The sequence below is a fragment of the Molossus molossus genome, unplaced genomic scaffold, assembly GCF_014108415.1.
Source record: "Molossus molossus isolate mMolMol1 unplaced genomic scaffold, mMolMol1.p scaffold_m16_p_9, whole genome shotgun sequence".
Taxonomy (NCBI): domain Eukaryota; kingdom Metazoa; phylum Chordata; class Mammalia; order Chiroptera; family Molossidae; genus Molossus; species Molossus molossus.
Window position 1 is genome coordinate 11,328,111 of NW_023425403.1, and position 26,298 is coordinate 11,354,408.

The window sequence follows — 26,298 nt, forward strand, 5'->3', positions numbered from 1 at the left end:
TAATCATATGTAAAAGCAAACTTAAAATTATTTTGTAGGAAAAAAGTTCTTGGACAAAGGATTTTGAAACATTGACTTTAGAAATTTATTTACATATCTTGGGTGGAAGGAATTGATACAGTTTACTTGGAATTCCTGGGAAGAAAGAAGAATTTGTTTTAAGGTGGGAGTGCTAATTGTACTTTAGAAACATAATCATTAATAAAAAACAACCCTGCTCCCTCCCAAAATTGCTTTGTGCATATACAATGTATAGAAGTAATATAAATCAAATAACATGCATTTTATTAAAAACAAAACCTCTTAACAATTCCACTATATAATAAATTGGATACAAATCTTAAAAAATTAAATTGTATTCATCTTACAAATTTCATTCTTACTACTGTTCTCTGACTAGTGCCCAGTAGACGAAAAGAATCTTAAATGCTTTCTACTAATCCACCACAATATACATACCTTTCAAATCAGGAGCTAAAGGCCTACTCCTGGGACTAGAGGTGTCTTTATAAGTATCATAGTTGTCAAAATGGAACTTCTCTTTTCTTGAATTGTAACCCATTTTTGAAAGGTCACCATGCTGGCCACAGATTTTTTCAGTTAAACTTAAGTAATCTCTTTGAAGATTCCGCATCTCAAATTCCAAGGTATCCCTTTCATTCTCGATACTTCTTACATAGTTCTCTAAAAGTATTTTGTCTTCTGCAAGTCTGCTGATGCTGTTTTCAAATTGTATATTTTCTTGACTATGTTTTTTTAGTTCTTCTTTTAGAATCTGATTGTCTGTTTTAATTTCCATTACCATTTTTGATAACATTTCACATTCATTGCCCATTTCTGATAAACTCTTCTTATAAATACCTGCTTCTGATTTTGCATTTTTTATTTCATTCAGATAATTCTCTTCTGCAGTAGATTGGTATGTTTGAATGTTCTCAATTTCTCTTTCCATCATTTGTCTAGCAGCAATAGATTGCTGTAATGTTGTTTCAAGGTGACATTTTTCATTTTTCACTGTTTCTAATATTTGAACAAGTGTCTCTTGTTCAGTTTTTGCCAACCTTTCTTTCTCTTTTAGCTGTATTATCTCCAGCTGGTTTTCTTTTATTTCATTTTCAAGTGAGCTTTTCTCCTTTAGAAGCTGGTATGTTCTTTTCTCTAACATTTCCTTTTCATCTTGTATCAATAGAAGATTTGTTTTCATTGATTCCATTTCTATACTCATTCGATTATTTTCATTATTGACAGCAGCCATATCATTTTGAGTTTTTTGTTCTTTACTTTTTAGTTGCTCTAATGTTTCTATCATTTGTTGCTTCTCCAAAGAAAGTTGACTGTTTTTTTCCTCTAGAGTTTTATTTTGTCCTTGGAGAACATTATAATTACTAATTAATTTTTTCAATTCTTTAAGACATTCTTTGCCATCTTCTTCTGTTTTAATTAATTTGGACTGAATAGTGTTCTTTTCTTCAACCAAATTCTTAAGTTGCTTTTCATATATTTCAATTTTTTGTATCAGAGATTGTGTGGTGAAGACAAGAGATTGTATTTTGGTTTTAAGGGTTAGATTTTCATTCTCCAGTTCCGTAACTTTTTTCTGTGTCTGCATAGATTCTTTTAGGTAATTCTGTAAGTACTGAATTTTTGCAACACATTGCTCAGTCACAGAATTGGCTTTGGATGTTTTCTCATTATCAGATATTATTGATCCTCGATTAATTGCAAATGGTTGCCTTTCTTTGTCTTTCATTTCATATTTTGTTGGGTCAAAGAATGATGGTGTATGTCTTGGAAGTTTGCAATGGAATTTTAAATCTGTAATGTTCTTGCCAGTGATAGGAATTTCTTTATTGTTTCTCTCATTCTTTTTTGCCCTGTGTGTTTCACTCTTAGATAATTTTTTACATTTCCTACAAAAATTCAAATGTAATTTTGACACTGACTCCCTGAGTGGGAGTAGTTTAGTTATTAATGCCTCTAATTCTAAAATTCTCTTTGATTTTATATCTTCATTTAAGTTACTTTCTGTATTTTCTTCCTTAATAAAGTTAGTTTGTTCCTTGTGAACGGGGGACAGGTCATAGTTAATGTGACTTTGAACATTTGTGTTCATTTTTAAAGTCTGAAGTTCATTTGTAAGGGCCAGTTCCCTGTTGTGTGACTTTTGAAGTTCTTCCTTCATTTGTTTGATCGAATGGCAAATGTCATCTAAATTTTCACAAAATCCGTGCTTGGGAAATGGCACAGTAATTCTGGGTTTATCCTGAACGGCTGTATCGGCTTGACACATAACATTTTGAGGTGCATTAGGTAGAAAACTATAAATGTTATAATTCTTCAACATGTCACAGTTTTCTGAAGCGTTCATAATTACGTTTGAAGGTAAATGATCTGGTGAAGTTCTTAGAGTTACTATGTCTTTGAAATGTATCTGGGGTAGAATATTTATACCTTGAGAGAGACTGTGGACACTGCCGCTGCTGAACTTTTCTTCCATTGAATGAAGGGTCCAGGGATCCTCAAGATGATGCATTTTCTCCGCAGAAAGGATTTCTTCTTGATTCTCTATAGGCTAGTAACAATAAAAAGCACACTGTAAATGTACTGTCATTTGCCACATGACCAAGAAATTAAGATATTTTGCGAAGGGTTTATTTTGTAAGCAAATGAACATTTTAATCACCTACAGCAAACAACAGTTGAGATCTGTAACTCTGGACTTGACAGTTTGCTTAGAAATTGTACTTACTTTCTTATGCGGTGAGATACATGGGCCAACCCCTCAATTTCAGAAATAGATATTTAGCATCTCTCAAGAGACCGTCATAGATAGATGAGAAAGACAGATGCAACAGGCCAAATGGAAGTTGAAGGACAATGAATATTTTCATTTCTGGGCTATTTGTCAACCTTAGCCTGCATTCCTGGTTTCAGATGATTCTAGGGCTGTGGCTGTTCTAGAAATGTGAGTTCTCCTCACTATAGACACAGTGACACTGGTTTGAACCTGTCCCAGGGAATTCACCCCAGGTCTAGGTCAGTCCTGAAAGTAGGAAAACTTGAAGGTGGACAGATAGGCTATAAAAACTGCCTTATATTTTATTTACTTGGGATCTTTAGGTAGCCGGACTAAGCTAAATGCCCTTCACCCACTCTCCTACGGGAAATGGGATGCTGCAGAAGGACGGGGGTAGACACACGGTTTTAGGGTTTTCAGGAAGGGAATTCCCTTATTTTCATCTCTGACAATCCAATCGCCCTGTGAGGAAGGGGAAAATGTAAAGTGGAAGGTAAACTGTTTGTAGTAACATGTTAAAAATACCTAAAGATAGAATGATTTTGTACAGAATAACATACCTTTTCAATGTGTGTGTTGAATACTAGATTTTTTTCTGAGCTAAATTGTGGGTTTTCTACTTCAATAATACTTTTGTTTAATATTTCACTGATTTCAGACTGTACCTTTAAAAGATAAATTGAGAATGTTAGAACTTGATTTCAGGTTTATAAAGTTATACATATAGGAGTAATAGATACTATAATTAAAAGATACCTTTTAACTTCCTGCACAGAAAAATTCTTTCCCATCACATAAAATATAAATTAAACTTAATTTATTATAATCTCTATAATTAAAGAACTCATTAAGAAAATGATGTCTTTATTATGTGATTATAAAATTAGAAAGACAGTAAAATCTCATGCAGTATATTCAAATAGTTTTAGATGTTTGATTTTTACATTGTGGAACACATCAGAGACCTCACAGACCTCTCTGGCATTAGAATGGAACCTATTCCGTCACCCTCAGGGATTTATCTTCCCATTTCCCTGCAAAAGCTTTTATTCTATTATTTATTTATTTATTCTTCTTCATCGATTTTAGAGAGAGAGGAACACCGAGACAGCACATTGATTGGCCGCCTCCTGCATGCCCTCCACTGGGGATTTGGCCTGGGCATGTGCCCTGACCGGGAATTGAACTGGTGACCTCTTGGTGCATGAGTCGATGCTCAACCACTGAGCCACACCGGCCAGGCTGCAATAGCTTTTAGTACAAAGATATTGGGGTGAAGTTTATATTGGGGGTTTGGGGAATATGTGTTGTGTTCTGCACCCCCAATATTCATACTCTAACTTTCTCTTAAAACTACTCTGTATTTCTTCTGGATAAAGGCCATGTGCCTTTGGTGATGCTGATTCCACAGGTAGCTCCAGGCGTGGTAGGTGACTCAGGGCTAACCAGTTGGAGTATTGCCTCCTATGCACAGTGATTGGTTCAAGTATCGCCTATGATTAATTCTGGGCCAATCAGAATCAGGCCAAGAGCCTCAGTATAAGCTGGGAAGAGAGAAAAGCATGACTCTTCTCTGTCTGACCGGAATCTGGAGGGATAAAGGTGTGGAGCTTCTAGCAGCCCCTCTGGCACCATGTGGAGTCTGAGGATCCATTACTGTGGAAAGCAGATAGGAGTGTGACTGGGTCCTTGATGACGCGAGTCCTGATCCAGTCACACTCCTATCTGGATTCAGCCTTCCCCAAGTGAAAATCCCTCGGATTTTCAGTTACCCTTAGTTTGGGTTAGAGTTTGTGTCACTTATAATGAGAGTCCCTATCTGTAGACTCTATAGAGTAAGTCTAAAAAATCAGTGAGTGCTATTTATTTTTGTGTCATATCCAAATATGTATAACAGAATATAGTTTTCTCTAAATTTGAAGCCTAGAAATGTTGCAACCTTTACTATATTTCATTCTATATCAGTTAATCAATTGGTCAGTGATCATCAGCTTAGGAATGTGGATGATATCTTAGGTTTGGGTATTTCTTATATGTGCATTAAATGAAACATACCATGCTGACATTCTGCAAAGTCTGTATTCGGAGAGCCTGGAATGATTCCAATTGATGCTGAAGGGCCTATAATAAAATTAACAAGGCATGGAATTGGATATTATTATTATTATTTCTTTAATCCTCACCTGAGGATATTTTTCCATTGATTTTTTTTTGTTTTAGATAGAGCGGAAGGGATGGAGAGAGAAACACTGACGTGAGAGAAACACATGGATTGGTTACCTCCCACCCGATCCCACTGGGGACTGAGGGAGGATTGAATCTGCAACCCAGGTACGTGCCCTTGACCGGGAATTGAACCCGAGACCCTTTCGTCTGCAGGCCAACACTAACTGCTGAGCCAAACTGGCCAGGGCAGGATTGAGTATTTTTAAGTAGTGAACATATACCTCTTGAACTGTTAGGATTATTATTATTTTTTTATGTCCCTAAAGTTGTCATTTACCAGAAAGAATCACATGGGGGTCAAGTGATTCACATTCTTTGTCATTCTTGCTAAATCTCCAATGCATTTTCATGAAGATCTTTTGTAGAAAACCCATATGCATTTTGGAAGTACTTATTCTGAAAATGATCAGCCTTTACACAAATGTTTGAAGAAAATAAAATAGAATCTACTTACTTTTAGTGCTGATTGTGGTTGAATTTGATTTTCTGATTCTGATATGCAGCCGTATTCTAAAAAGAAAAATCGAACAACCGTGTGATTTAATTATTAACTTGTATTTTTAAACAACTATAATGGAACGCAGTCTCCTGTTTTGGATGGTGAGACAAGGAGATAATGAGAATTTGAGGTTCACATTAGGAAGAACCAGGCTATTCACATAATAAGTTTACAAAATAATTATTTTCCCTTAAAATATCTAGTTGAGTTTGTAATAGTGGTTTTACTTTTCAAACTGTTAACTTTAACACTTGAAACTTTCAAAAACTGAAATTGTCTTTGTTTCTGAGATATAAACTACTTTTTTTGGGGTAGAAATACTAATAATCCTCATGTTATGAAAGACCTTGGGCAGACTACTGTGTCAGTCTTAGTGTTTGTGAAATGGCCATACAATGTTTTTCTCATCATCATGGAAAACAAGTTCGATTAACAGAGCATAATTTTGGTCATGCTCTTGTAGTATGAAAATCAATGTGTTCCTCCCTAGAACATAGATTATAGATCTGCATCAGGGAGAGACTATATACATTTCCTGACATACATCCTTCTTTGCTCAAATGGTTGCTACTTGCTCACTTTTGTACATTTTTATTAAAGAATTGAAAAAACAAAACAAAAAACATGCAGTGTCCTGAATGAGATGAAATTAATGCCTGTTCTAAGAGAAGGTTCTGAAAAGAGGTCAGCATATCTTCTTGGAATGACAGTCTGCCAGATTGCCAGGTCCTTTTTTTTTTTAATCCTTACCCTAGGAAATTTCCCCATTTATCTTCAGATAGAGTGGGAAGGAGAGAGAGAGAGAGAGAGAGAGAGAGAAACATCGACGTGAGAGACAGAGACACTGATTGGCCACCTCTTGCATGACCCCGACGAGGGCCAGGGATGAACCGCAACTGAGGTACATGCCGTTGACCAGAATCAAAACCTCGACTCTTTGGTCCGTGGGCCGCTGCTCTAACTGCTGAGCCAAACCGGCCAGGGCATATTGCCAGATCTTACAGAAGCTGGTGGCAAAGTGTAACCCTGCCCCTGCCGACCTCCCTTCCCTGCAGCTGGGCCTCACCACTGAGGGGCCCCTCTGGTTCAGAGCCTGGGGCCCCTCTGGTTCAGAGCCTGGGGCCCCTCTGGTTCAGAGCCTGGGGCCCCTCTGGTTCAGAGCCTGGGGCCCCTCTGGTTCAGAGCCTGGGGCCCCTCTGGTTCAGAGCCTGGGGCCCCTCTGGTTCAGAGCCTGGGGGCCCCTCTGGTTCAGAGCCTGGGGCCATTTGGCCAGTTGAAGAATCCCACCTTCATCGGAGGGCAGGGAGGGACAGCAGGCCATGTCAGTATCGCTCAGCTTTGCATCTTACTGGGGGAAAATGTGAGTCTGAAACGTTGATCTCAGATAAAAACGAATTCAGGTGAGGCCTGGACCAGTGCAGCATAGCTTCCCCAAGATTTTCAGAATCTAAAAACAACCTCTACTGATGAACTCAAATAGATCAAGATGCAAATAAAAAAAGCATATCACCTAGAATCCCATTACCCAGAACTAACTGTTGTTAATTTTGAGCACTTACCCTTCCCTACGCATATATGTGGCGACAATGGAATGATTTTAGACCAGTGGGATCATTTTATACTCGCTGCTTTTAAACAAATGGCATTCACTTTATATTTCATAGAATAAGAATGGCAAATTATTGCTAGTATTCAGGTCTTTTTTTCACTACATGAGAGATTATTTCCTCTGAGATGACTCTAAACGAATGAAAATATATCATGAAAAGGATGCAGGGATCGGAATTTTAATGTTTTTTATAATAACACACACTTCTGTTGTGTTCAGTGTTTCCTGGCAGGGAATAAATTATGAGAAAATTAGCACAGCTCCTCCTCACTTTTCATATTTGCTAGTTATGTTATTTTCACACTATGAAGTTTTATGATGTTTAATTCTGTGCTGTAACCATACTTCCCGCAAAGCTATTTGACACAAAGATAGGATATTGCTATTGTAAATATTTTCAGCCCAACTTTATTCTTAATGGATCTACCGTCGGGAATTCCCTCCTTCCCGCACCTGCAGCAGCCGCCTCCCGCCCCAGATTGCCTCGGTCTCAGTAGGACTTGCAAGCGAGTCCGAGGCTAAATGCAGGACACCTTTTGCTAAGACCGAGTAAGAAATAAAGGGCCAAAAGAAATCTAAAGACTTAGTCAAGGGATATAGTAAAAGACTGTAAAGAAAGAACATGGAATGTATATACCGGCTTAGATTTTATATCACTTATAATGAGAGCCCCTCCCTCTGTCTCTTCATTTGTGCCCGCAGTGTGTTGGCACTGTTTCTACGCTGCTGGTTTTCATATGGCTCATGGCAACCTGAGCAACTCAGCTCAGAATTTCTGTTATCTTCCACCCTTCCCTGTATCCTTGGGGTCTAGCTCCCTGCGTTTCGGAGCCAGTGTGTTTTCCTCTGCACTTTTCTGTGGCCTCAACATCAGGTGAGGGGACTTGGGCGGGGGGTCATCTGGAGCTGTGTGAAGCCCTTGTTGGAGGATGTGATCTCTGTTGTTGTGTGGTTGCTCCCTGACACTTTTGTTAGAAATCTAGTGGGCAGTGCATCCTGTTTTCACAGGAAATACTCCTGATGGGGATCGTGTCCTCCATGCAGTTGGAGTCCCAGACCTGGGGTTGCCGCGTGTGACTGTGGAGGTGGTTCACTGCACAAGGGCTCCTGGCCAGAGGATGTGTGCGGGCTGAAGTCCATCCCATGCTCCGCTCTGCCCTGCCAGCTGCACTCGTGTGAGTCTGCACCCATCGAGAGTAGGGTGTCCTTTTCTCTAAAGCACCCAAGGCAACTCCGTGGGCTGGTGGTAGCCCAGCCCAGAACCTTTTCTTTCCTGCAGGCAAAGTCAGCTCCTGTTGATGGGCCTCTGGCTTTTCCCACCGACTCTAGCAGCTGCTCCGCTCTCCCCACCCAAACCCCAGTCCATAGCAAGACAATATTGCCTCATCTTTTTGTATTCATGTTGGCAGGGGGCGGGGGGGGGGGAGCGTTTCTGAGTATTTTCAGGATTTCAACTTGCTTTATTGCTTCTGACAGAAGATTCAGGCTATAATTTACCTTGCCAGAATCTTCTGTTTTTACTTTTGCCTCCACTCCCTAATTTTATGTCCTGGGGGGGTGCCCCCTTTCTTCTTCTGTTGCTGCTGGTGATGTTTTTACTGGTTTTCTGGCTCGTTGTTGTTGATGTTCATTTTATTTGGAACTGGAGGAGGAAGGTCTGAGACCTTGCTTGACTCTAAAATATCTACATGAGCCTGGCCAGTGTGGCTCAGTGGGTTGAGCATCCTCCCATGGACTGAGGTCCAGGTTTGATTCCCGGTCAGGGCACATGCCTGGGTTGCGGGCTCGATCCCCAGTAGGGGGCGTGCAGGAGGCAGCCAATTGGTGTTTCTCACATCAATGTTTCTATCTCTTTTTCCCTTCCTCTCCCTCTCAAAATAAATAAATAAACAAACAAACAAATAAATGAATAAAATATCTACATAAAAGTCTAGAATAATTTTTATAAGCTAATGACTTAGCTTTAAGCAATGTTTCATGTTCTAGTGGTTCATTCCTTCCACAACATAGCACCATTCACTCACACACCGAGTGTCCGCGTGTGGCGTGCTCCACTGTGGGGACCGTAGACCGCGGTGAGACCGCCGGGCACCTGCTCTCATGGTGCCCACACTCCAAAGGAGTACACAGAAGAAACACAAAGACGCAAGCAAGACACATCCTTTCAAATAGTGATGAGTGCCGCAGAGAACATAGGCTAACAGGATGAGTGAGGACGGGACAGCATTGGAGAGCACGGGCAGCAAAGGTCTCTGGCTCTGCGACTCTCAGTGATACGGAGGAGCCACCATGGGGACAGCTCTGGGGGGATTTGGAACAGAGGAGCCAGGTCCTGACGCAGAACAAGTTTCTGTGTGTGCGGAACGGAATGAAAGCCAGTCTGTCTGCAACCTAAAGAGCAGATGGGAACAGAGGTCAGAGTTCAGATGGGGCGACGACCAAGATCATGTAGGGCCTGGGGCTGGCTTTTCTTCTCAGTGAAGTGGGAAGTTTTGGGGGTTTCAACCACGAGAGTGATTTGATCTGACTGAAACTGTACGGGCACTCTACTGCATGGTACTGGGTGAGGAGGTGGTGAAGCCGGACCTTGCAGTAACCCCAGTGGGAGACAAGGAAACTTGGACTAGAATGGCCGTGAGGTGGGGGAGAAGGAGAAAAATAGGTGGATGCCTGATGTGCTGTAGAGGTAAAACCAGCACCATTACTGGAGGATTAGATGTGGCCAGAAGATAAGAATGAAGGGTGACCCTTGGGTTTTTGGTGAGAACAGAATGATGATGTCATTTGCTGAAATGTGAAAGAAAGGAGTAAGAACATATTTTAGGGGAAACACTTTTAGATCTGTTGAAGTTCTCTGTTACACCTCAAAGTGGAGAAGTCAACAGGCAGCTGGATCTCCCAGTCTCTGGCTCTAGGAACGTGTATCGGCGACGTGGACATCCCTGCTGGCCTGGACGAGGCGAGGGGTTCTGTGTGGTGACAAGAACAGGGCCTACATGAAGTGTCTCGAGAGGAGAATGGACTGTGACGCTGTGTTCAGCGTTAGCTAGGGACACCTCTTCCTTTTTTTACTATGGCAGGGAAAAGGGCGTCTACTGGAACAGGGCCCACGTTGGAAGAGAGGAGGAGACCAAGGATTTTTTAACCATGGGAGATTCTGGTATGCCTGCTTGCGGCTGGAATCGTGTAGTAGGAAGGGAGAAGATGACGAATTCTGGAGAAGGAGGGAGGCTAATTGCAGAAGCTGAGTAGTTGAGAATCCAGGAGGGAGAGGACCCGGAGGCAATGACCTTTGATTGAAACGGGGAAGGCAGAGGATATGGGTACCCAGATACGTAGGTGAGCAGATCTGAAGGCTGGGGTGGAGGAGTTTGGTCCTGATTGCTTCTATATTTTCATGTAGTATGAGAGATCATGTTACAAGTTGAGAGGTAGTGGCGAGGGGTCTCGACACAAGCAGAGTGAATTAGTTATCTTGGAGAGGGTTTGAAAAAACATTTTTTGGGAAACTAAGTAAGTTTTCCAAGTAGCATTGAGGCCCATGGTATGACTCAGACGTGTTTTTCCCAGCAACGTTCAGATGATTCAGTGAAGACACAGAGTAGGCAGACAGGTGGATTTTTCTATTTTTAAAAGCTATTAAAATAATTTTTTGTTCTTAAGAGTTTCTTATGGCTGCTGCTTATTCCCAAAGGAAAGAAAAAGTTAAAATTCAGCAATACTTATAAAGCTGCAGAGAATTATGGGATTCTAGAATGAGAAGGTAAACTATCGAAGACTCACAGGAGAGAGAACACAATCACATGTGGCCAATTATTAAGTCCCTGGTCATCGTACAATACGGGGAGGTGAACAGACGAAGTCGAAGATTAGGCCCCAGCCCTGGGGAAGCTTATACTCTTGGAAATGCAAGAAATATTATTCATATTAAACTTAGATTTTCTAGCTGTTTCATATTTACATGTCAGAAGTGAAAAACAAGGTAATCACCAGTGGAATGACTGTTGAGGTATTTAGGTAAAGGTATGGGGAATTTATTCTGAAGCCTGCAGAAGAACATGTCACATTCAGTGTACACAGAGAGTATTAAGTGCACACATAGCTAACAGGTGAGTTTTAAAAACATGAAAGATTTATATGATTTGAAGACACTCTGTAGTCAAAGCTTTGTAATTCTCAAGTTCCGATACTGAGTGTTGCTATGACAATTCAGATTTATTCCTAGAAGTAACTGTGTTTCAAAGCCTTGGGGGGGGGGGCACCACCTCCTTGAGGCATCACTGTGGGAACCACAGGCTTAAATCCTGGCTTTGCGCACGCTCACTGTAAGGGGTAATTCTAGGCAGTCTAGTGTGTAGGTAAGTCTCTTAGTGCAGTGCTTGGTACATAGTACACGCTCATGAGACATTTACTTTAATCATTACTGCAGAGGCAAGGGCATTATCAACATGATGATGATTTGGTAAACTGAAAATGTCCAATCGAGATGGAAGAGAGGGTTGCTGAGAACTCTCTGATGCATCCCACTGTGTTCAGAATAAACCCCAAATCCTTACATGGAACTCCCAAGCCCCCTCCCCAGCTTCCTCTCTGAACTCTTCTCCTATCTTCCCCTTCCCAGTCTGCTCTGGCCTCTTCAGCTGCTCCCCAGACATGCCAGGCATCCTCCTACCTCAGGGCCTTTGCAGTCGCTGTTTTCTGTCTAGAATGCTCTTGCCCTAGAAATCTGCACTGATTACTCCTTCATCTCTTCAGGTCTGTGCTCATATGTTACCTGATTCATGAGGTCTCCAACCAACCTACTTAAACTAGAATTGCACAGTCCTACCCACCTCTGAATCTCCCGCCCTCCTCTGTGCCTTACTTTTCCGATAGGATTCGCTTCTGTCTTGCACATAATATCCTTTGTTCCCCCACTAGAAGGTAAGCTTCATGTGGACAGGGATTTTGCACATTGTGTTCACTGTTGGATCTCCATCACCTGGGACAGTGCTTGCTCAAGAATATTTTAGATGAATGAATGAACAAAGGCTGGGATAGAACAGAGGTGCTCAAAACAACACACTGAACATTGAAAGTATCTCTTACATCCCCGTTCCAATAAACCGAGGCTAACTTAATTAGGATAACTACTTGTTCTTTTAAAATCAAAGAGACCTGCCCTGGCCAGTTTGGCTCAGCAGTTAGAGCGTTGGCCTGCGGTCCGGAGAGACCCGGGTTCAGTTCCCGCTGAGGGCATGTACCTTGGTTGCAGTTTGTCCCCAGCCCTGGTTGGGTTGTGCAGGTGGCAGCCACTCGCACAACCCTTTCACGTCGATGTTTCTCTCTCTCTCTCTCTCTCTCTCTCTCTCTCTCTCTCCCGCTCCATCTGAACAACAACAACAAAAATCAAAGAGACCTCAGAAACAGCATATAACTTCTTGTAACTTGGCATTATATGTGCAAACCAGGGCAATATTCTGTTGGCAAGTACTCAGGACATGGGTCACATGGTGACACTGAACTGTAACTAGGAAAACAGAAAGGAGAGGGGACAAAGTCCCACCTGCTGATTTTGCCTTTAGTTGTAGGCAGGAAATCACTGCCATCCTTGGCAACACTTAGAAAATCTATCAGTTATTGAGCACCTGCCTTGCTAGAGCCAATACTTGTAACCACTATGCGTTTGCAGGAGAGGCGGTAACTCACGCATGTATGGTATGGTGCATGTGACCTCGTGTTCTACAAATGCTGGCCCCTTTCTCCAGAGCCCTGACTCTCACTCATGTTAGAGAACACATGATCTCGCCAAATTAAAGTGCCTCTGTCCCTTCTGACCTTAGCTGCTCTCTTTGAGGTAAATGTTGAGCTGACTCCGTGTCTAAACTCACTATGAGGACTCTCTCCCTGTTCACGGGTCCCTGTGAACGCTCCTGGTTGCACAGGGATGCCTGTATATCCATGGCTGGGGAGCGCACAAGAGCAGAGGGACTGGTGTGGGCCCTGTCCTGCTGGCCTCCATGGTGATGATGCTTATCCTGGTGGTCACTGGGCATCCAGCTGTCTCTGTCTACAGAGGTGTGGCTGATCCAGCCCCTTCTTCCAGGGCCCTGGACAAGGCATCTGTGAAGTCCCCAGACTTATGGAGGTGCAGGAATCCTGTGCTGGCCTCGGGTCCCTGGGTCACCACTCCTGTCAGCACATCTGTGCCTGGATGACCCGTCTACCACGTAGGTTATGTGCACCCGGGGGTCCAGCCTGGCCCATCATCTAGGTAGCGCCTGCCACCCTCAGTGCGCTCCCTCACAGGTCACGCTGAACACCAGCCTCTGAGAGGTGCGTGACCCCGGCTTCTCTGGAGGAAGAGACTGCAGTGTTCTCAGATCCCCGGGCTGGGATTTCCACACATCTTGTCACACTTCTGTGGAGCTGGAAAATCGGAGCTCTCTGGTGACTTCAAACACCTTCCCCACAGAATATCCTGTAGTCCACAAATACCTAGTATAAAAGCATTGCTTTTGGCCCTGGCTGGTTTGGCTTAGGCCCAGTCGGATCGATTCCCAGTCAAGGGCATGTACCTGAGCTGCAGGTTTGATCCCCATGCAGGAGGCAACCAATCAATGTGTCTGTCTCACATCATTCTCTGTCTCCCCCCTCCTCACCTCTCTCTCTTCCTCCCTCCTTCCCTCCCTTCCACTCTATCTAAAAATCAATGGAAAAATATCCTTGTGTGAGGATTAACATAAATAAATAAATAAATAAATAAATAAATAAATAAATAAATAAATAACAATAACCTCTCAGTAAAAAAATGTACTGCTTTTGGAAAAAGTATATATCTTTTTAGTGTCTCTAAAACATCAACAGTTCTTATTGGTATTGAGAGAACTAGTATAGTACAGTGTGGTGTTTAAGGCCTGGGCTATGGACCTACCCCACTGAATACTGGGCCCTATCACTTGCTAGCTGTGTGACCTTGGGGAATTTGTTAACCTCTCTGTGCCTCAGTTTCCTCACTTGTAATATGGAGATGATGGTAGTACCTACTTCCTAGGGTTGTTGTGAGATTTAGAGTTGGTACATTTAAGTGCTTTGAACAACATCTGCCACCAAGCAACGCGCCGTCTTAGCTGTGCCGCTGAGCACCCTGAACCAGCTGCCGGGAGCACACCTGTGCTGGAAGCACTTGGGTGGCCCTAGGCAGTTGGCCCGCTGCCGGCAGTAAAAGGCAGGAGGGTTATCACTGCCCTCGGGGCTCTGGTCCTGGAGACTGTACCTGTGTCACTGCCACCACTTTCCTTTACCCCCTCAGAGGAGTGCAGGATCTTGGACGCTGAGAGGAGGACGCAGTCAACTTCATCCCTTTCCTGATGCTTTTCTGTAACAGAACCATACATGGTGGGAGAAGGGACGGAGGCGCGGGGATTCGGGACGCAGACGCCCTGGGCGGCCACGGGAGGGCGCGCTGGGGCCACACAGCGCTGCGCCGGGTGCGGGGAGGCTGGAGGCTACAGCGGGGCGCAGGAATGGAGGCTGCACTTGTCTGGGGCGGCTAATCAGAAGACCCAGCTCTAGACCGGCGGGATGAAGGGGCCGGGCCACCACCCATCCACTGCCCACAGGTCCCCTTCAAGGGACTGGCCCTGTCCTGGCTCTTACCCGGGCTCATTTCTGCGACTCAAGCGCTCTTTCCTTCCCAACTGCCTTCTCCCCTGCATTCCGCCCAGTTGCTTCACGCTGGGGCAGCCCGTTGCCTGGTAACAGGGTGGCCTGGATGCCACTGCGGGGGCTGGGCGCGAGCGTGGGTGGGGGTGGGGGAAGAGAAGGTGCGCGCGGGGTCGGGGTTCCCGGGGCCAGGATGCCCTGCGGGACTCGCTTCTGGGACAGCTGCGTGGGGAGAAGGCCCCACCCTTTGCTGTGCCCTCTCGAACCCAGGGACAGTCTCAGGAGGGCGCTCTCCTCCCTTGGGTCTTCCCTGCTGACCCAGACTTGTTGAACCAAAGCTATATGGAGAAGGGAATTCCTCTTACACCCGCCCACCAGAGCAGTTTCAGCTGTGGGGATTTGGACCACCCGAGACCAGTATTGTAAATAACACTTGTTTGTTGTGGTTAAAAGAAGACCCCCGTTTCCAGGAATGAACTTAAAATAACAGTGTATTAACCACACACATCAGAGCTGTCCCGCGGGCCTGGTCTCATTTGGCGAAGCATCAAGTGCTGTGCACCTGGGTAAACCGCTCGCTAAGGGTGGACGTCGCTGTTGGCAGCCGGAGCTGGTTCACCCAAGGACCTCTTTGTGCCACTCGGAAAATGGCACTCTTTAAGTAAACATTTTAAATGAGCATCTATTAATTTTGCAGCAACAACCATTACAGATTTTGAAGGGGAAATGTAGACAAAAAAACCACTGCACCATGTCTCATTACTCCTGAGTACATTGATGTGTTTCTTGCAAGGAGACGCTTCAACACAGGCTCAACAGAACCGTTAATATTTGGAAATTAGCGTCGATACATTATTACAGTCTATTCTCAGACCCCACTCAAGTCTCACCCATTCTCCCAATAATGTCCTTTATAAAAGCTACAGTATCTGTCCAAATTCTTGTACACATGTAGTTAGTATGACACGTCTTTTGACTCCGTCTCACGGACCCAGCAGTCCTATTTTATTCAGTGGGCTCAAGTGGACTATCTTTGTTGTAAGCATGATTTATGCTGCTGCTTAAATTTCCTTAACTGGGCCTGTGGGAGTTTCTCTAGCTGGCTTCTGTGTACTTTTGACACGTCCCCTTCATTACCGCGCCTTTCTTCATTTTCTTGGCACGCCCAGATGTGCCAGGCGCATCCCATTGGTTGCCTGCCCTCGCCTGTAGCCCGGCCATTTGCCCAAGGAGCCTGTGCTTCTTTCGGAGGAGGGGTTTCTGGCAGCCAGGATGTGAGTGCTAGTGGCCGTGGCCAGTCCGGGCGCAGCTGCTCACAGGAGGCTCAATGGGCAGAGCCAGGGAATGTCTGCATGTGTGTGCACATGCATCTACACACACAAACATACATGCACATCCATATTAATTCTGTATCTCTGTATCTGTATCGGATAGCATGAGTTATACCTCCAGTTCCAGTCTAATATCACAGTGATACTGTTTTCTCAGTTCCTCCATTCCTATGTTTGGAATGTCCCTGACCAACAGGGAGGAAGTTGACTCTCAGTATCTGTTATATACTTACTTGTGGGAGCATCGCCCACATAAATATTAGTCTCAGTGCTGATCTCTCACCATAGGATGCCCTGGTCTTCCCTTCTAGGTGCCCGTACCCAGCTCTGCCCCTTCCCTCCTGCTGTGTTTAGACTCTGGCCCCTGTAGCGGGCCCGCCCTTCGCCTAGACACAGTCCTCACTGCTCCTGGGCTCGGTCGAGGCCCTCCGCGTGCTCCTGGCTCCGAAAGCACGGAGCGGGCAGGGCACCGCCTCGCCCCACCCGAGCGCCCCACACGTGGGCGCTCTCCTTTCCCTCCTTGGGAGTGGACACCCAAAGTCTGCTTTTGCCAAGGTCATGAAATGATTCTCTCATGCTTTTAAAAGTAAGAGCTGTATTGTTTTACCTTTCATGTTTAGATTTGCTATTCATCTGGAACTGATTTTCATAGACGGTGAGGGAGGTGTCATTATCCATTGTTTATGGTTATTCGCTTGACCCGCCATTTATTGTAGATTATAATTTCCCGCACCAGCCACCTACTTTAATACATTGTAAAATGTGTTTTTCTCATGTGTGCTCTCATCCCCCCGGCCTGCCCCTAAAGCTCCTCGGAGCCAAGTCACTAAAGTCAAGTAAAATGATTATTTGCTTGCCAAGCACATACATTAGACTTAGATAAAAGGGTCAGTATAAGGAAATTCCCTTTAGACTCCCCAAATGGAGAAAGCCCCATTCCCCGCAGTGGGACCAGGAGAACGCTGGTCCTCTGAGGCCCTCTCAGGCTCCTGGCTGCTGTGGAGCACTCAGGTGCTCAGTAGGGCCAGTGATGTGCAGAAAAATCTGGCCCAAAGATGCATTACACTCGCCGGGGCCACCTGGCGCTCCTCCTGCCCCACGACACGGCTGGTCCATTATCCCATTTCAAATTGGTACACAGAGTTTAGACTCAAGACACTTACTCTGGAGGATGTTAAATTTCTTTCTTTCCTAATTAGGCTCCTCATAGTGAAGCGTTTGGTGAAACATTCTTGTGTATACTTAACGGTGTTGAGAATTGTAGAATTATATGAGAAAAAGGTTATTTCCCAGATTTATATGCTAGAAAGTTGACACATGGGAAGGTTAGGAACTTTTCAAATACTCTGTAACTGGTCAGTGCTAGACTTCCTGATTCTGAAACCCTGGTTTTACCTAAATCCATTGATTTGAATTTTTTTTTACCCATAACAAATTACAGTTTTATGGGATAGAATAATATTTCATCTAAATTTTACAGAAATATGGCAGTAACTCTAGTTAATGCTAGAACTAGAAGTTCCTGTTTCCTGCCATGTGCCACTTCACCAGCCCAGCCTTCCCAGTGTGCTGAGACTGGTGCTGTTTCATTCGGCTCACGTTGGGCGGACAGCGGGAGATGCTTCCTCTGGTCACATATGTCAGTCGGCCCAACAACCGCCTTGACAATGTCCGATTTTTATCTGATTGTGAGGCTCATTGCCAAAGGACAGAACTAAAATCTGTACTACCAATTTTAAAAAATCTATGAATCACAATATTTCAAAATCTTCGACTAGAAGCTCCCCTTGGCGCTTTCACCTGTTGACGCACAGCTGCGGATTCGCGAAGTTGGAACCAGCCGGAGGGCACGGCACCCAAACAGGCTGGTCCAGTCTATTCTTAGCAATATATCACCCGACTAAAATACTTCTGCATTTTTTAGCTTCAGAAGAGTTTTCCTTAATCCTAGGACCACCAGGCTATCATTAATCATAGCTGAGATTATAGTACATGCAAAAATAACCAAACTGCTCCTCATACGAAACAAGTTGGGGCATTTGTCTTTAGCCTCGTGCTTTGGTCAGAGAAGGGGGCCTACGTGCTGGGACTTAGGAGGTCCTGGCTGGGTTGTGGGCCTCCGGCAGCTCAAAGGCTTCATCCAAACGTGAACACCTCCACCCCAGCCATCAAGTGTCCTCAGGTGTTCTTTTAACCTGATTACATCTATACAGGAGAATGAACCCCACAACTCGCTAAGGCTAGCCACTAGCTTTCACTCGTAGGAAGCTGACTGCCACTTTGAGAACTTGTTAATAGGGGTATGTTGGGGATCCTGAGAAAGTGGAGATGTTCTCATTCGAAGACCTTGGTGTGCTAAAGGGATCGACACAGAGAAACATCAAGGCAGCTTCAGGAGGAATAGACGTCAGGGCAAGGGGTACTTTTAGACTGGTGTAGAGCATTTGAGCATGTTTGCAAGCTGAGAAGAGTGAATGAGTGGCTGAGTGGGAAAACTAAGCTGGAAAGAGAACTTGAGGAACAGAGTAAGACGGACGATGAAGAGTGTCTTTGACGCATGAAACGTTCACATCCCGCAGCGATGCTGTAGGCTTCCTCCCCCTAGCAGAGACCCAGCAGTGGAGGGTGCCCTTTCTCCCAAGGCACTTGGGTCAAATAGCGCTCTGTTTGGGAAGCTTGCTGAGGGGGGTAGGAGAACACTTCTCTCACGAGTATTTCATTCTTGTTTCATCTAACCCCTCTTTAGTGGGGTGCACTCACTTTCCACTGGGCTTCCTGACTCCAGGTCAGGGATGCTGGTTTACCCTCTCCACATACTACTGAGAAGAATTCTGGGAAGTGACCTGGGCAGAGCGGGGACACCTCTGGGGGTTCGGTGCTTCTCAAACAGCTTCTTCTGGAGCCTTTTGGGGTAACTCCACCTTTATTTTCTGGTCCAGAAATGCCCGGTGCTATCAATTCCCTCACCTTTTCGATTCTGGAGGGGAAATTGGGTTGATTTTCAGTGTTCTCCACTGCTGCTTTGGATTTAAACTTTCTCAGGTTTTCTAGGTCAGTTACCATTCCTTTGCTCTCTAGCTTCCAAACTTTTAAGTTTATATCTTTCCCAGTGCAGACTACTTTAAAATAACACCTGAACCAAAAATGTAATGTATTTTGGATTCATTCATGTCTTTGATCTCAAAGTTTCTCATTGCTTTTACTTCAGCAGCTCTGTCAAGGAATTTATACTTTGGTCCAGTTGCGATCTCAAGTGTCTACAGCGGCCAGGCAGGTGTTCTGGCTCTTCTCACTGGATCGAAACCCTAGACAGGCCAGGATCAGGAATACTCGGGAAGTCTGGGAGCATCCTGGCGCAGTACAACTCGGGCCCTCTTGCTCATTCGGACAGTAGGAGAAAACTCGCTCTGGGCCTATGGACGGCAGTAGACTAGAGATGATGAGGTCACAAGACAAGAGGGCCTGAGACACTCCCCACCTCCCCACCCTGCTGGTTCTCCTTGCCCATGGTTTGTGCTTGGAGAGGACAGTTTTAGAAGTTCCCACGTGTCCCCAGTGAAGAGCACGGGAAATAGGTAAGTCGTGCAGGTCAGGGCCATTGTCATAGCACCCCTGTAGGAGGGCACAGTGCTGAAACAGAGCCAGAGGCCAGAACGCCCCTGGAGTTCAGGTCTGACTCCAGCAAAGGCTCAGCTGGTGCTTTCGTAAGTGCTGGTGGAGGGGGGCTTGTGGCCTAGTCCCAACTATGCCGAGAAAACAGACCACAAGGGAAACCAGGGACTTCAGCAGTGGACGCAAGCAGGACCCTGGGGACCGGCAGCCCCTCCCTGCCTCAAGAGGTCCCTGAACTGTCTCCTCTCACTGGATCGACATCTTGGAGATGCTATGTTGGGAAGGAGGAGGTGGTGATCAACCTTTGAGCACAAAGAAACAGCCTTGATGGAGTCTGAACCTTGAATTTGACTGAGCATTTATCTGAAAGAGGCATTTAACACGAAAGAGACTATTTCAAAACAAAAGAAACTGTTTTAATCTGAGACTGCATTACCTGTAACTAGCAAACTTAAATGTCCCTTCTGTCGGCAGAAATGGTGGGCTCCCAAGAAAGAGTAAATGAGTAATAAAAACAAACGAAGCCACGTGTTCTTAAAATACCTGCATCGTTAGTGTACATATGATTGGGCCCGCTCACTGGAATGTTGATTTTCGCTAAATTCATCGAGCGCCACTTCATTAGGTATTTTAAAATGTTTTACGTGTTTCTTATGTATGTTGCAACCAGTGGTATGATTGTTGCATATAAAACTAGAGAAATCCAGGGACTTTCTCCCGGACATGCACTTTAATGGTTAAAGCATATAACAGGCTGTGCTAGAATACACGGTTATCATTTGGTACTTACTACAATTGCCAAACCACTTTGTTAAGGAAAGACAGCTAGACTCCCCCAAATAGCTTGACGTTTACATGTTTGATGGTTATAATATAAATTTAAACTGTGGAGTATGACATACAAAAAAAAAAAAAAAAGATTAGTTTAAATGTCATCAAGTTATTTCTAGCCCCAAAGAGAGAAAGTTGCAAAACACAGCCGAGGGCGGGCGTTTGCCTCCCATCCCCTCTCCTAGCAACGAGATAAACAAGCCTTGGTTTTAGATTTGGACTCTACAGTTTGCTCTACTTCTGCCCAAAGTCATGAACGTCTCCCCGTGTAAGTGTGCGTGCGTGCTTGCGTGGGCGCTCGGTCTGCGTAGACTTAAGCTTTGGGATAAAGAGTGACCGTGTCGTAGCCCTCCGGGGGCCTCGTGCGGGCTCGGGCGTGAGTTTCGCAGTACAGCTCGCCGCCCACGAAGAAGTAGCCCTTCTGCTTGAGGTTGAGGTTGCAGTCGGCACACACAAGGCACTCCGGATGCCGGTACTTGTCCCGGGCCTTCACCACCGCTCCGCTGGGGAGGAAAAGGAGACCAGTCAAGAATGCCACGCCCACACCCTGGTGCAAAGGTGACAAGTCCCGATAAGGCAGGTGGTGTCTGTTTTACACTCAGGAAACCCGAGCCTCCAGCCGCATAAAGGGCCCAGCGGTGACACCGATGTAATTGTCAGGGAGGTGGAAGACCGCCACCTGAACCATGGCGCCTCTCTGATGTGCACATTTGTCAGACTTTCAAACAGGCCATTGACTTAGAAACTGTAGGCTCTTACTTCATGATCTCTCCCCATTGTTTCTTTGCAAGGGGGAGACATGATTCTGCAGAGATGCTGCCTGGCCAAGGGTGTTGCCTACACAACTGGAAGTCCTCTCTAGCGCGGTGGCCCAGCCTCTCTTCTGTGGAGCCCAGCAAAAGCAGATCAAAGACAGAGGTGGCAGTTACACAGCAGGGGACTTGCCTCTACTGTCAAAACTGTTTGCTACAATTTAGGACCAAGGATTGCTTTTGCTAATGTCACAAACTGCCCCGTTTTAGGAGGAGCCTCCTGTCCTGCCTGTTTCTCTCTCCCTCCTGTGCTCTGTCCAGGCTCATCTCCCGCCGCCCCCTGGGAGGTACCCTGGACGACTGGACAGATGGAGCCTCGTGGGAGCCTGTGGGAGCAGAACAGAAGAGGGAGGGGAGGGGGGGCCCACGGGGCGTTGGCGGTGGACAGATTGCAATGACCTGGTTCACTCGAAGCCTTGAACCAGCAAGTGTGGGTATTCAAACATAACGGCCCTTGAAATGGAAGCTAGCACTACATTTTAAAAAATTGTTTGAATATTTGTGCAATTTAAGAAACCGGGGTAAGACTGTTTTAACCAACAACCTGACGACTGCCCTGTTTGTCTCTCTGGTTTATACAGAAAAGGAAACACTCACAGGCTGTATCCAACAAAGGGAGGGCTTTTTGAAGGGCGGTTTTGGTTCTTGGAAATGATTTGAAAAATTTATTTTGGGCCATTTGTTTTTTGTTTTTGATTTTTCATGAGAACAATCTGAAATTATGTCAAGACTGCTGACTCACATTATATGACATTTTAGGGTACATCTAAGAAATCCTGGTCAAACGTGGCAAGAGTGGTGGATACTGTATTTCAAGTCAATGAGTGGAAATGGAGAGCTGCTGCCAAGGCTAACAGGGAACCCCTGGGTTAAAGTGAAACTTACACAATGCCACTCCCGCATTTGTCGCAGATTGGCATCTTCTGGGTGCCGCCAGCACTGCCCGGGGCTTTTGTAACTGGAGCTCTCACACTCCGAGTCCCAGCGGGACGCTCATCTGAAAAACAAAGTGTTTCCATTTATGGCAAAGGAACAGCTGGCTCCAGTTTGCTCTGCGCTTCTATTTTAAGGTGTGCACTTTAACCTAAGGAATTCTTCAGTTGCTCCCGTAGTATCATTTCAGAAGGAGCGGGAGGAGTTCAAGCATACCTTGCTCTGAAACAGGGCCTTATAAGACAGAGGTAACGATTTGTGTGGTTGTAGGGAGCTGTTACAAAACACTCAAAAGAGCAGAGAACACTTTGTATTCTTTTTATTGTGGTAAAATATACACAATAAAAAGTTGACTGTCTTAATCATTGTTAGGGTATAATTCGGCGGCATTAAGTGCATTCACAATGTTATAAAATTATTGCCTATATCCAGTTGTGGAAATTTGTATCATCTCAAACGGAAACTCTGTACCCATTAAACATTAACTCCCCGTTACCCTCCCCTCCCAGACCCTGGCAGCCTCTATGGTAATTCCTGTCTCTATGGCTTGCCTATTCTAGGTACCTCATGCCCACATAAGTGGAATCACACAGTATTTTTCCTTTCATGTCTGGCTTATTTCACTTAGACTGTTTAAAAGTTTCATCCATGTTGCAGCAGGTGTCAGAATTTCATTCTTCTCTAAGGCTGAATAATATTCCATTGAATGCATAGATCTATTGTTTATCCACTCATCTATCAATAAACATTTGGGTTGTTTCCACCTTTTGGGTATTGTCAATAATGCTACTGTGAACATCAGTGTACAAGTATCTGTTTGAGTCCCTGCCTTCAGTTCCCCTGGGTGTACCCAGGAGTGGGCTTGCTGGACCATATTGTGACTCCATGTTTAACTTTTCGGGAACTGCCACGCACTGGCCCTACCATTTTACACTCCCATCGGCAGTATACAAGGGTCCTCATTTCTCCACATCCTCACAATACTTATATTTTCCCTTTATTTTTGACTAGCCATCCTAAGGGGCCATTTTGCATTTTTGTGCAACTTTGAAAGAAGAGTATGTGTCTTTTGGGAGTGGAAAAACATTGGTAAGAGGAGGAGCCCTGAAGCTGAAGGAGGAGGCTGCATACCCACCTCTGCTTCTTATTGGCTGTGTGTACAAATCCACCCTCTCTGTGCCTCAGTTTCTCATAAACGGAAAATAATAGCTTCTACCTCACAGTAATCACGAGGATTAAACGATCACATATGTGCGTAGCACAGAATATGGAACATACTACGGGTTCAGTACATTGTTATTTTAAAATTTTGATGATGATACTCTGGAGTATGGGGAGGCTGAGAAATTTTGCGATATCCACTTAAAACTCTTAACAATTTGTGAGCTCAGATAGCCCTTGACGCCTTTGAATGGCATTTGCGTTTGGTGCCTTTTTACAAATTGGTGGCTACCTGGACACATCCTGGAAGCTCCTTTCCTAAACCAGGCACCACTCAAATTCTCTGAGCAAAGATTCATCTGATTTCTGAATAAAGTCAGTATTTAGACTTCCATCCCCAGTATGTTTGCTGTCCTCCCCTCCCCCTAGCCTCCCAACAGGCTATCAGTAACTTTCCCTAGACGTTCATGTCACTCACCATCATTAACCAACTCCTGGAGCACCCTGAAGGAGCCCGACTGGCGGGGCCCAGTGGGCTCCTCCCGTTGGTCGTGGAGCATCCGGTACACATCCGACTGGGGGTGCACGGAGGCTGTGGGCTCACTGAAACAACACGGCAGCGAGTGGGGTCAGGGGCGTGCGAGGCAGGACGTGCTCGAAGCCACAAGACATCAGTGAGCAGTCATCACTGTATCTGCAGTAACTCCTGAGAGTCAGATCCTCAAGTTCATCTCTATCACAGCTCAGCGGCAGTGTTTATTCACATGGGCTGCCTTACACATCACAGCTCGCCTGGGCTCCCATCAGCACGCCCACTGGCAAAATGCTATGGAGCGCAACTAAAATGTGACTGTTCGTAGCAATTTAAAAAAGATGCGTCTGATGGGTATAGAATTATAAATAGAAACAAAACGAACATTTTTTCAGAAAAAAGGCAACCTATGCATGATAGACAGTGCAGGAGTGAGCTCAGTTCCATTATTCTCAGTCATAAAATTGTCATTAAATTTAGATTCATTTCTGATGTTAAAGTATATGGTTTAATTTTATTTTTAAGATTAATCTGCTTTGTTAACTCCTGGAAAATAACAGAGGTATTTTGCTTGTAAAATGAAACAATTGGAATTGCCAGTGTTTGAAAGCAGCAATGCAGAAACTTTCACATAGAAGAGTTATATTGACTGGACGGCATTTTCTGAATAGCCACACTATAATTAATTTACAACAACAAGAGAAACTTTATTTTAATACTCTTTCTGCAAATATATTCATGATGAACAATAAAAAAATGCCACAATAAAACTATATATTAAGTACTAAATACTTTATTATTTTCTGTCATCTAATGGCATTATCTAGAAAAGGTAGTTGCTATCCACACATAATCTTATTACCTATATGAAATGTGGAAATAATTACCTCATATATTTGAATTTCTTTGCAAAATGGCTTTGGGATACATTATGCTATTATGATGTTATTGTTTTCATCCCAAGAAATAGCTTTGGGATATTGTTACACAGCACCATTCTGCATTTTACTACTTTAATTTACAAAAGGTGGTTCTGTAATACTGGAAAAAAGTAATAAGATTTTCTTATAGTAAATTTTTTAATTGAAAAAAACTTGATGGCAAAAATACTTTGAACACATATTTATAATAAAAAATTAGTCAAAATAGTGACCATTGGAAATCATCTACTTTAATAGCTTGAGACATTCACTTATAAACCCTTATTCATGGCAGAAATTTTAAATGGGAAAAGAATGACCTCTCCACAGAATGCCATTGGACGAGAGAAGTATCATCTTTTATACAAGTCCTCCCACCTCCCGTCCTTTCCCAGTTTTTGACCCACAAAGAAGGAACATAGAGTACACTAGAGTATTAATCACTTTTGAGAATGATTGTACCAGGCATTCGTAAAGTACATTGTAGCTTTTCAAAACATAGTTTTGGTCCTTCCAAGATTTCAGCATCTTACCATCAGTCACATAAAGTTCTACTTAATTCTTCAAACCACCTATATCAATAGGCCTAGATACTTGCAGGGAATCCTTAGCACCTTCTCTGCAAAGCTTTTCACATGCTTTCTTTCCGTTAAGACAGTGTTAAAAGACACCCGCAAAGTGGACATCGCCCGTGCGTTTGGTTAGTAAGCCCACGGTTCAGACAGACTCATATTACCTCATGGAGGGTGCTTCCCCTAGAGCTGTTGAAACCTGACCCTGAAGTGTTTCCATAATATTGTCATCTGAGTACAACTGCATAGGTGTATTAAACTGAGCATGTACAATCTTCACACCGGGAAGTTCCATTTCCAAAGGAATGTTAGGGGCCATCTTAGCAGCAACTTTCAAGTCACCTGGGCAAATAGTACTAACAGTGCTGACGGAGGAAGGGGTGCTACGTCCGCTGCTACCGTCGACACCGGACGGAGTACTGCACCCACTGTGTTAATGACCACGTGACACAGAGACGACACAGGAACCGGGACGACCAGACGGGAGAACACAGAGAACACAGAGAGGTTAAAAGGAATTGAAGACAAAAAGGAAGAAGTGAATGAAATAAAATGAAAACAAACCGTTGATCTCTGGCTATGACTTATTTTAAATGGGGAGGACATTTCAAAATTCATGATTGAAAAAGGTTTCACAAAATGCAAAGGTGCAGGTGATAATGCATTTTTTGGCTCGTTCTACCAGGCAATGGGTAAGTTGAAGGTTACACGTGAACAAGTTGTATACAAAGTAGAAAAGATGCGACCATACTCGCGTTTTAGAGAATAGGACAGATCATTTTAAACCTGATAATATCACAGACAGATGTTCAGGGAAAT

General features: G+C 44.3%; 2 protein-coding genes across 4 annotated transcripts in view; both read right to left on the reverse strand.

The window, feature by feature from the left end:
- Positions 1-436: 436 nt before the first annotated feature.
- On the reverse strand, positions 437-14,507 carry CCDC110 (coiled-coil domain containing 110). The gene is made up of 5 exons (XM_036250587.1): positions 14,387-14,507; positions 5,478-5,533; positions 4,853-4,918; positions 3,358-3,462; positions 437-2,572 (listed from the first exon to the last, which is right to left on the reverse strand). The coding sequence occupies exons 1-5, from the start codon at positions 14,505-14,507 to the stop codon at positions 437-439; spliced, it is 2,484 nt and encodes an 827-aa protein (XP_036106480.1).
- Positions 14,508-20,144: 5,637 nt separating this feature from the next.
- Positions 20,145-26,298, reverse strand: part of PDLIM3 (PDZ and LIM domain 3) — a 29,587-nt gene continuing 23,433 nt past the window's right edge. For 2 of the 3 annotated variants that reach the window (XM_036250021.1, XM_036250020.1), the window contains exons 5-7: positions 23,934-24,058; positions 22,247-22,358; positions 20,145-21,052 (exon numbers count right to left, since the gene is read on the reverse strand). In XM_036250021.1, coding sequence (XP_036105914.1) covers positions 20,863-21,052; positions 22,247-22,358; positions 23,934-24,058 — 427 coding nt within the window. In that variant the 3' untranslated portion in view covers positions 20,145-20,862. Of the gene's footprint in view, positions 21,053-22,246; positions 22,359-23,933; positions 24,059-25,643; positions 25,908-26,298 lie in introns of all 3 variants that reach the window. The other variant, XM_036250019.1, reaches the window with a different exon arrangement.

Bases quoted from the DNA above. Each gene is read 5' to 3' on its own strand.
- CCDC110 (XM_036250587.1), bottom strand. From the start codon at position 14,507: ATGTATGGTTCTGTTACAGAAAAGCATCAGGAAAGGGATGAAGTTGAC. The intron at 4,919-5,477 runs GTAAGTAGATTC...ATTTTATTATAG, and splicing joins AACCACAATCAGCACTAAAA to GCCCTTCAGCATCAATTGGA. The intron at 3,463-4,852 runs GTATGTTTCATT...TATCTTTTAAAG, and splicing joins CTTTGCAGAATGTCAGCATG to GTACAGTCTGAAATCAGTGA.